At 55.1% G+C, this 10784-nt stretch overlaps 1 protein-coding gene across 2 annotated transcripts; it reads right to left on the bottom strand.

Annotated features, from left to right (window-relative positions):
* Positions 1 to 1004: 1004 nt before the first annotated feature.
* On the bottom strand, positions 1005 to 10169 carry TLE5 (TLE family member 5, transcriptional modulator). Of its 2 annotated transcripts, none has more exons than XM_064734105.1 (7): positions 10014 to 10169; positions 9609 to 9706; positions 8160 to 8223; positions 6079 to 6123; positions 4910 to 4972; positions 3420 to 3494; positions 1005 to 2170 (listed from the first exon to the last, which is right to left on the bottom strand). In XM_064734105.1, exons 1-7 carry the CDS (start codon positions 10038 to 10040, stop codon positions 1949 to 1951), a joined length of 594 nt encoding a protein of 197 aa, XP_064590175.1. In that variant the 5' UTR covers positions 10041 to 10169; the 3' UTR covers positions 1005 to 1948. The 2 variants fall into 2 exon arrangements, with proteins under 2 accessions (XP_064590175.1, XP_064590176.1); XM_064734106.1 differs by having other exon boundaries at positions 1005 to 2167.
* Between the last annotated feature and the right edge of the window lie 615 nt (positions 10170 to 10784).

Genomic DNA, 10784 nt, shown 5'->3' with positions numbered 1-10784 from the left:
TCCCACACCAGGAAAAAATCAGTTCTCCCCAGCTGATTCTGAAGGGACAGCAGGCACAGGGAAGTGTTTTAAAGTCATCCCAAAGGCAACAAGAAAGCAACAGCAAGTCATGGTTTTAACCATATTTTAACCATGTGCCTGGTTAAAACAGCAAGTCTGTTTTAACCAGCCACAGGGACTGCCCCATTCCACCAGCCCCTAGAGAAGGCAGAGCTGTGAATGTTAACCCTGCTCGTCCTGGCTCCCAGAGAATCCTCCAGGGAGGGAGAGCAGCACATCCAACAGGAAAGGAATAATCTGGGATTTGCTGCACCTGCAGGAAGGAGAGCTGCACCTCCAGACACTTCTCACACCAGGAAAACTCAGTTCTCCCCAGCTGATTCCCCCATCTGAAGGGACAGAAGGCACAGGGAAGTATTTTAAAGTCATCCCAAAGGCAACAAGAAAGCAGCAGCAAGTCACAGTCATGGTTTTAACCAGCCACAGGGGCTGTCCCATTCCATCAGCCCCTAGAGGAGAAGCCAGAGGCAGAGGTGTGAGTGTTAACCCTGCTCCCAGAGGAACCTCCAGGGAGAGCAGCACATCCAAGAGGAAAGGGATAATAATAAAAATAATCTGGGATTTGCTGCACCTCCAGACACCTCCTACACCAGGAAAACTCAGTTCTCCCCAGCTGATTCTGAAGGGACAGGAGGCACAGGGAAGTATTTTAAAGTCCTCCCAAAGGCAACAAGAAAGCAGCAGCAAGTCACAATCATGGTTTTAACCAGTCCATCAGCCCCTACAAGAGAAGCCAGAGCTGTGAATGTTAACCCCACTCCCAGAGAAACCTCCAGAGAGGGAGAGCAGCACATCCAACAAGAAAGAATAATCTGGGATTTGCTAGCACCTGGAGGAAGGAGGGCTGCACCTCCAGACACTTCACACACCAGCTTCTGAAGGGACAGGACACACAGGGAAGTATTTTAAAGTCCTCCCAAAGGCAACAAGAAAGCAGCACCAAGTCACTGTTTTAACCAACCTTCTTATTTCTTTATTTGAAAGGCACAGCTTGTACGTCCTTGATACAGCATTTTCAGTTCCTCTTATTATAGGTCAAGTGATTAAACACAAAAAGCAAAACAAGATCTTTCTAAAGAACTATATACAAACACCAGATTATTATTTATTTTATTTTTTTTTTTACCATTTTTGTTTTTTAAGAAGACACGCTAGCGCACGGAGATAAGAACAGAGAAAGCTGCTGTATCCTCTACACAGGGCAGGGGCACAGGGAGGGGGAGGCTGGGGAAGGCTCTTGGTCTGCCTGCCCCCTCTGCCCAGCCCACCTGGACCCCCTCCAGCCCAGGGTGAAGCCCCTGGTTGAGAACAGGTACATGCAGAACAGCAAGGCTGTTATTAGGCCTGGTATTAGTGCAGGAGGGACGTGGGGGACACGAGACCAAGAGCACCTGGGGGAGGGAAGGAGGAGATTGTTCTGGGCCAGGGATCCTAGCAGGGAGTTGTGCAGAACCGTTAGGATCAAGGGGCAATCTTTAAATACCGAGAGGGGGAGCAGCAGGTGGAGGGATGGGGCCACATGGCACCGAGGGACAGCCAGGGGGCAAGGTGGCCCCAGAGCAGGCAGAGTCTGCTCCGTGAGGAGGAGGAGGAGGAGGGACAGGGAAGGCAGGCCGGGCACAGGGACAGCACGATTGGCCACACGGGTAATGCTATGGCGCTTTGCATCGCTGTGCAGCAGCCGGGGACGGCGCTGGGGACACCCCCAGGCACTGCCAGCCGCCCTTGGGGACAGGCCTTGGCCAGGTGCCACCCAGCACGGGTCACCACGGCCCTGCTGCACAGCGAGCAGAGAGAGATACTGCATTTTGCACTAACCCGCCCCTCCCTCCCTCCTCCCTCCCTCCCTCCCCAGCCCAGCCCCTTCCCCCGGCCCCACGGGCGCTCTCTAATCCGATTTCTCGCCGTCATCATCTTGGTGGGCATCCCCATCGTGGCCGTTCTTGTCCTCCTTGGAGAGGTGAGCCTGAGAGCCCAGGGCTGACAGCGACAGGAGCCCGGTGCCGGCGCTGACAGCGGGCAGAGAGGGAGGCTGGAGCCCCACGGGCAGCGGGGTCAGGGGCAGAGCGAGGGCTTGGAGCTGGGACAGCTGGTGAGCCTGGAGCTGCTGCTGTAGGGAACCATGGACAGACACACAGACACAACGGGGGATTGTCATTCTGAGTGCACTTGGTCGGACTGAGGTTAAAACAGGGGTTTAAACAAGCTTGAAGCTCTTTTCCCACCCAACCCTGAGGTGCTGCTGTAGGGAACCATGGACAGACACACAGACACAACAGGGGTATTGTCATTTTGAGTGCACTTGGTTAAAGTAGGGGTTTAAATAAGCTTGAAGCTCTTTTCCCACCTAACCCTGAGGTGCTGCTACAAGGGACACACAGACACAATGGCACTCAAATTGTCATGAGTGTGGCAGCAATGGAGGTTAAAAAGGGGTTTAAACAAGCTTGAAGCTCTTTTCCCACCCAACCCTGAGGTGCTGCTGCTGTAGGGAATGATGGAAAGACACACAGACACAATGTCACTCAAATTGTCATTTTGAGTGCATTTGGTCAGAGTGCAGCAGCAATGGAGGTTCAAAAGGGGTTTAAATAAGCTTCAAGGTCTTTTCCCACCCAACCCTGAAGTGCTGCTGCTGTAGGGAAGGATGGACAGACACACAGACACACAGGTAATTGTCTTCTGAGTGCACTTTCGAGTTAAAAGCGGGTTTAAACAAGCTTGAAGTCTTTTCCCACCCAACCTGAAGTGCTGCTGTGTAGGGAACATGGACAGACACACAGACATACATGGCGATAAATTGTCATTTGTGCAGCAATGGATAAAAAGGGTTTAAAAAGCTTGAAGCTCTTTTCCCACCTAACCCTGAGTGCTGCTGCTGTAGGGAACGGATGGACAGACACACAGACAAAATACCAGATTGTCATGATGTGGCACATGGGTTAAAAGGGGTTTAAATAAGCTTGAAGCTCTTTTCCCACCCAACCCTGAGGTTCTCAGTCCTGCTGCTGTGACAGCCTCAAGGGAAGACTCAACACCGTGTCCCCAGCAGGACACACAGCCCCTACCCCACAGGACATCTGGCCCCAGGCTCTGGCAGTCCCAAGGCTGCAGATAAAGCCCTCAGTCACAACTCTGACCAAGAGCAGATGGTGTTTTCATGCTGAGTGCCTGCTCTGGTTCCTGCTCAAAACCAAAGCTGCTCTGCTGGGGCAGAGCAGGGATCCCTGCACACACCAACCAGCCTGTGCCAGCCCAGCCTTGCAGCCTCAGGATCAGAGCAGGGTCCCCTGATGTCCCCAGGTCACGAATCCACATCCCAGAGGCCAGAATTCCCTCCCAACCCAACCCTCACGTACACGGATGATGGAGTTCAGTTCTGGTGCTGTGACCTGCTTAGCTCGTTCAATGGCTCCCAAGACTTGCTGCTGATGCTGGCAAGGAGAAAACAGAGGGATTTGGGGTCACTTGGAGTGCCACAGGGAAGCAGGACAGGGATCAAGTCCACACTGTCAGGCTGGTTACACCTGCACACACCCAGACAAGGAAACACCTTTGTCTCCTCCTCTTCCTCACCACAGGGTCAAACAGGTTCCCTCTTATCCCCACCCTTGTCCTGCTCTCCACACACCCAGAGATCCTTGGCCAAAAGGCTGCAGGGTGGGCAGTGCCTCATCCTGCCACCCTTCACCTACACAAAACAAACCCTAAAAATCAGAATCTCTTGTGAAACTCCTTGGGACACATCCTGAATACCAACTTCAGCAGCAGCTGGGTGTTCCAAACACAGCAGGAAAAATGGATGGATCATATACTTAAAAATAAATAAAGGAGAGCTGTATTTGCTCCTTGCAGAGCACAAGGTCTCTGAAACACCAGGACTGCCCACTGCACTTCAGCAAGGAGGATTTTTCTTTTCATTTTGGCAGCAGGGACAGGGTTAAGGATTGCATTAAGATGTAAAAGATTTAGCTGGGGCTTAGTTATTAGGCAACCCTGATCTGATCAGCAAGAGACTGTCTGTCCTAAGAACAGGTGGGTGGGAAAAGCAGAACCTGTGCCCCAAGCCCAGCACTGAGCCCAAGCAAGAATCCTCCAACCCCCAAAGGGCCAGGAGAGCTGCTCAGGGCTCAGCCTCCATGGGGAGACAGAAAATGCAGCTCTGGAAGTGCTTAATCCTCCCCTGCCTCAGACAGAGACTCCCAAGCACCCCCTCCCTCAATTAATGTCTCCGGGGAGTGGGAGGAGCCCATCAGCTGCATTAATTAATGAGGCAGAGGAACCAGATCTCAAAGAGGATGAGAGGAGGTATCCTCCATATGGAGGTATTTTTTTTAAGTGTCCTTCTCCCCCAGTTACCACTGCTGACGTGGCTGATGGAGAGAGCAGGAGCAGCTTTGTCCCACAAAAGGGAACTGGAGTTCTGGATACTGAGAATTTTACACTTTCTGTGCTGACAGACTCTGACCCCACTGCATTTGAACTGAGAGTGTGGAGAAACCTTCCAAAATTGATTGAGAACACTGGGATTATGGATGTGTAGTTTGATTAGAAGTGTGGAATATCACAGGGTAAAAAACTTAAGAGTTTAGAGATTTAGAATATAAAACTCTAGAATATAAATACAACTTTGGAATATAAAACTTTAGAATATAAATAGAGCAAGACAGAAGTTTTAAGGTGGACCAACAGAGCACCACACAGTGCTCCAGGAGCCAACACTGCCCTGAAGGGCTGGGCTGAGGGCAAGCCAGGGTTTGCCAGCCAGGGGTGTCAGTGCTGCAGGGCTGTGACACTGCAGAGGGACAGCAGCCTCCATGCCAACACACCCCAAAAACTGGGGACTCACCTCTTGTGAAAGGTAGGGCAGAACCTGGGCACAAATCCCATTTAGCCTCTTGACAATTTCAGCCTAAAAGGTGGGAGAAATAGAGAGGAAAAGTGAGAGAGATCAGGATTGAGTAGGCACAGCATCAGCTGCCCCTTCCCTCCTCTTCTGGGGCAAAACCCACCCTCCTGGCAGCACCCTGGTGCCATGGGGACCCCCTTCCCCCCTGAGGCTCCTCCCTGCATGGTTAAATGAAGGGATGTTGTTGACTGCAAAGAGCAAAGTTTCATTATTCCTCTTCCTCTCCAGGCCCTTGAAATTTATTTAATAAATTGGGAACAACCAGAGAGCAGAGTTCCTGCAGAGCCAGGTGGGGATGTGCTGAATTACATCTGCCATGTGGACAGACAGACAGACACATTCATGGCTGTTCAGCCTCCTCAGCACCCTCACAGCAGCACTGGCACCTTCTGGGGTGTTAAATGATTTTTCTCCTGGTAAATAATGAAGCTTCCAGTCCTTTACAAATCACTTTCTAAAGGACTCAAAACACAGAGCCAAAGGGTACAGGGACACACCAACCCCAACAGCAGCACAGGGAACAGATCAGGCTGGGAGATGTTTGTGGGAGGATTTGTGGCTCAGATTCTTCTCCAAGATGCAGGTTTTCCCATGGAAGCCAGTCTCATGGGCTTAGCAACAAGGGCAATGGGATCAGAAGCACCAAGTGCCTTTGTGAGGAACAGAACTGTGCTAAGAGGCTTAAACTGAGCCAGGACTTTGTGGCTGGAGCTGAAGCCAGATAGAGACAGGCTCAGAGGAGGCTCATGTTGTTAACACCACAGGTAATTAGTCACTGGGGATAATTAACAACTTAACCACCACTGAGGGTAATGAGCAAACTTATCCAGGCTGCCACAGAGTCTCCAAGCTGCAGCTCCAGACCCCTCCTGGTGCTCAAATACCTGTTCAGATCCTGGGGAGAACCATGGGGTGCCCAGAGCCCAGGATGGGATCCCATTGTGATCCTGAGATGTGGGGGGGCCCTGCATCTCAAAGGCAGCTCTGACATTTTACAGGCTGATGGCATTTCTAGCTCCTGAAAGGCAACTGAAGTGACAGAGGGAAGCTCAGAGCAGACAGCCCACCTTCTCCAGGAAATGCAGCACTGGAGATGTTTTCCCCCCTACCTGTTTGTGCATTTCAATATTCAGCCCGTAGGACATCTCATAGTACTGCAGAGCAGGAGAGAAGAGAACAAAATTAATTTTAAGTGCTGGGAACCACCACTGCATCCCTGGCAGGGTTTTCTACAAAGGGGAGCAGAGGCAAGCCCTAGGAAACAAAGGCAAGCACAGAGACCCCCTCCAGGTGCTCCCTGCCCACCCTGCTCCAGACTGGAGTTTTGCCCCACAGGATTCCCCTCACAGACACTTCCCCACAGTCTGCACCGAGGTGAGAGTGAGTGATGCTGTGTCAAACCTGGAAAAAGGCTCAGGGCTCCAGACTCCCCTAAGCACAGCCAGGAGAGAGAGAGGCAGCCTGGCTCTGAGAGCTCTGCCTGGCCAGGGTCCTAAAGCCCACATGACTCCTTCAGCAGCAAATGGGAGAGATCACAACTGGACTTGATCTAGCAAGTAACACATCCAGCTGCACACAGCTCCAGCTGTTTAGGAAGGAGTTATGTGGAAACCTCCCCTCTCCACACACAAAAACAATCCACCCAGAAAACCCCTGCACAGCAGCAACAGGCAGCTACAGACAATCTATTGGCACAAGCAGCTAATTCCTGACCCCTGGAAGAAGCTGTTAGCAAGCTGATGTTTTGAGAGTTTAGAAACCTCCTCCTGCAGCCTGCAATCCTGGTTCTTGCAAAGGGAAAAAAGAACAATCCACATCTGTGCTCATTTAGCTGAAGATCACTGGCACCCTGGTACGGGCGATGGAGCCCGGCTCGGTATCAGGATGATCTCAGCCTGCTGCGGGCTCTCGAGGCTTCTTTGCATTCTGAAGACCGAGCAGGAAGCAGGAGCCCGTCCCCCAAGCTGCCAATTGTGACTTTATTCAAAAAAACCAGAGCAGCTGTAGCAGCTTTGCACATTCACAGGAGCCCTCCCCGTGCTGGAGCTGCTGTGCCTGCAGAGCCTCCAGCACTGCACCACGAGCAGCAGCCCTTCCCTCTGCTGCTGACAGCAACCTGAATCAATTCTGGTGACTGCCAGCATTAAGGGGGAAAAAAAAATAAAAATAAATAAATAAAATGTATCTTGGCCACTGCTGGAGATGAGGGATTCTGTGCAGACTGCACAGGAAGCAATTGTTTACCAGTGAGAACGGGGCAGGCTTCCCCATGAGCACACCAGGAAAGCTGTGAGCTCTTCTCCTTGTCCCCAGCCCCAAGCACACATTGCTCCCCACAGCCTCAGAGCCTGGCCACAACAGCAGAGAAGGGGCCAGCTAGCTTCCCTTATTTCTGCTTTTTTAAGTCTTAACTCTGCTCTGAAGAGCTGCTCTATTAATTTCAACATCTTATCTCTTCTTTCCAGGGCAGGTGCAGCAGCTGGCAAGCAGGAACCAGCTCATCTTCACGGACAGTATTGCAGCCTCCTATCATTAACTCCATGATAGGAAAGGAAGAGACCACAGCCCTGCCTGGCTGTGCCACAAGGGCTCCTGAGGCATTACCTGACAGGCAAAACCCTCACCCTGCTCACCAGAACGTGGCTGTTTGCTTGGAAAGCCACAGCCAAGCCTGCTGCCCACACGTGGCACCATTCCTCATGCCTGGGACACACGTGCCAGCACTCAGCACCACGGCTCAGCAAGGCTGTGGGGTCACCACAAGGTGCACAGGGCACAGAAAGTTGATTTCTGCTTCTAACTCACAGCTGGCTCATGGAATTTCCCAGTTTCATGACTTCCCAGAGTATTGCTTTATCTCTCACCAGGTGTTTTATCCCCAACCACCTGCACTGGCCATGACCTTCCCAGAGTCCCCAAACCCCTGCACACCAGCACCTTGCATCACCTCCTCAGGTGTGTAAGAGCTGTCACTTCCTTTGAGCCAAGCACTCACCAAGCAATCCATCAAAAAAACTCCCTCCCACCGTGCATTTCAACAACCCCCTGCATGCAGCCAACACAAAACAACCCAATTTTCAGAAAAGAGCCAATTCCAGCCCTGCTGAGAGCCCTGGAGCTCTGGCAGAGCCCAGGCACAGGCACCTGCTGGTGTTGCCACCCACACACTCTGCTCTGGGCTGCTCCTTACCATGACGTAGTGACGCTGCATCTCCGATTTCTCGCTGGCTAGTTTGTCACATTCCAACTTCAAGCTGAAAAGCCAGAAAACAGTAAGGAAAAAACCACAAACAGGAGGTGAGAGAGTTGATCTCCACAGAGCAGCTGCTTCCTGCACGGCCTCATCCCGGCCAGGCTGGATTCTTGGATATCATTATCTGGATTTTTCAAGGGGCGGCCAGAGCAGAGCCCAGACAGGCTGTGGTGACCACACAGAGCCTTGCTCCCAGTTTCTCAGCACACACTCAGGAAAAGGACACAAGGCTATCCACCAGCAGAGCACTGACCTCCCTGCAGGCAAATCCATTCCACAGGAAGCTGGGGAGAAGCAGAGTTGGCTGCCCAGGGAGGGGTTTGCCTTTCCTCAACAGCTCGCTGGCAGCTGGGGACAGTTTCTGGCACAGAACCTGTCTGCAGCACTCAAGAGATGTTCCAATACAACATCAAAACCAAAGCCAGACCCACTTCTGGATGGATGGGGGTGGAAGGGGGGGAGGCCCAAGTGCAGCACATCCCTCCAGAAGCAAGGATTTTTTTCCTCTCTCCCAGATTCTTCACACCCTTCAGAGAAAGTGCCGCTGCTCCCAGTGTTTTATGAGACTCCAACTCACCAGCCGAGCAACTGCAGCCAGCATGTGCTGTGGTTTTATGTTTCAAACAAGAAACAGCTTCACCTACACAAAACCTGCTCCTTCTTGAGCAGATTAAGTCCGAGGGGGTGGAGCGGCATGGGGGGAAAGCTTCCCTTTCAGCAGGAGCCCCTTCTCCCCTGCTGGCACTGCCAAGGCACAGAGACACAAGGAAATGGCCACTTCCCAGCAGTTTTTCTGCCTGCTCCTGCCAAAATGAAACCACCACAAACTCGCAGGCAGAGCCCGGGCTGGGGGACATTTGCAGCCACATGGCACCAATGCACACACCAAAACCAGCACCAGGCTGTGGCAGAGGGCATCACCCAGATAATTTAAACCAAAGGGCTTCGTGTTTATGTCAGACACACACACACATGCAAAGCAACAGATTGTCTCAAGCCAGCTTTTGGGTCAGCAGCACTATTTCCACACACGTTCACAGAAAAGTAGATGCTTTTGGATTTTAAGTACTCCCTGCAGCATTTGCAGTCCAGGAATGGCAGCCAGCGAGAAAAACTGAGGAAAACTCCCAGCAAGAGGCAGGAGGCCTGGCAAGTGTCTGTGCAGTCCTGGCTGAGCAGCACTTGGAGGAAAGACCTTGGCTGGGGAAGGGAATGGGCGTTCTCCTCGCCGGGCTCCCATGTGGACACCACCAACGCCAAAGCTGTCCCAAGCTACACCACCGGCTCCCCTTCCCCAAATCCTCACCCGGTCCCGGGAGGGAAGCAACGAGCGGAAGAACCGGAGCGATTCCCGTGCACCGGGACGGCCCCGTGGGCAGCACGTACCTGTGGTACTGGGCCTGCAGCAGCTGGAACTCGTCCTTGATGCGGTCGCACGAGTCGGAGGTCGTGAACTTCAGCTGCTGAGGCAGGTGAGAGGAGCCCTTGAACAACAGGAGACAGCGCTGGGGCCGGAACCGGCGCCCGCCGGGCCCCGAGCCCGCCCCGCTCTCGCCGCCCCGGGGCCCGAGCCCCCGCCGGGGGGCAGCGCCCGTGCCCGGGACGCGCCCAAGGTCACCCGTGGGGCCCCTTCCCCGCCTGCCGCCGCCCCTCGGCACCGGCGGCGGGAGGCGCTCGATCCCCCGGAGCCCGCGGGGCCGAGGGAGGCCGGGCAGCCCCCGGGCAGCCCCCTCGGCCCCGCCGGCGCCCGGCCCCGCCCCGCGGCCGCTCCGGCCCCGGGCCGCGCCGTACCGAGTGCCGGCTTTGTGGAAACATCATGTCAGGTTGCGGCTCGGTCCCCTCACGGAGCGGCCCGCTGCCGCCTGCCGCCCCCGCCGCGGCTCCCCGCGCCGCCGCCGCCGCCTTTGTCCGCGCCGGGTCCGGCCGCCCCGGCCCCGCGGCCGCCCCGCCCCGGCCGCGCCGCTCGCCCCGCGCCGCTCCCGCCGCCGGCGCCTATTGTCTAATGGCGGCTGCGGCTCCGGCTCCGTCCTGCGGCTGCTCGGCACCACCTGCCGCCGCCGCCGCCTCCCCGGCCCGGGCGGGCCCACGGCCGCGCCCGCCCCCGCCGGTCCCCGCCCCCGCCAAGCGGCGCCGCCGGCCGCGGGCACCGGGCCCGGCCCCGTTCCGTGCCCTCACTGTGGCGGGGCTCGGGGGATGCAGCCCTGTGGTCGGCACGGGCCTTGCCCCGCCGGGCTTTGCTCCCCTCAGCCTCCGGTGCGCGGCCCGCCGGGTGTCCCTGCCCGAGCCCCTCCGAGCCCAAGGCCCGTCGGGTGTCCCTGCCCGAGACCTCCGACCCCTCCGATGTCCCTGCCCGAGCCTCGGGCCCTCCGAGCCCCCGGGCCCGCCGGGTGTCCCTGCCCGAACCCCTCAGAGCCCAGGGTCCGGCCGGCCTGAGGCGCATCCGTAGCCCCAGACCAGCCCTTGCCGGGCACTGAGCTCCTCGCCCTTCCCAGCTCGTTTTCTCGCCCTTCTCCAAGCAGAGCAGGCATTTTTTAACCCAGAGTTTCGTTCTGCTTTATTTCA

Source organism: Zonotrichia leucophrys, chromosome 28 (genome assembly GCF_028769735.1).
Source record: "Zonotrichia leucophrys gambelii isolate GWCS_2022_RI chromosome 28, RI_Zleu_2.0, whole genome shotgun sequence".
Classification (NCBI taxonomy): Eukaryota; Metazoa; Chordata; class Aves; order Passeriformes; family Passerellidae; genus Zonotrichia; species Zonotrichia leucophrys.
The sequence above is the reverse complement of the archived record's forward strand: the minus strand, read 5'-3'. Positions and strand labels throughout refer to the sequence as shown.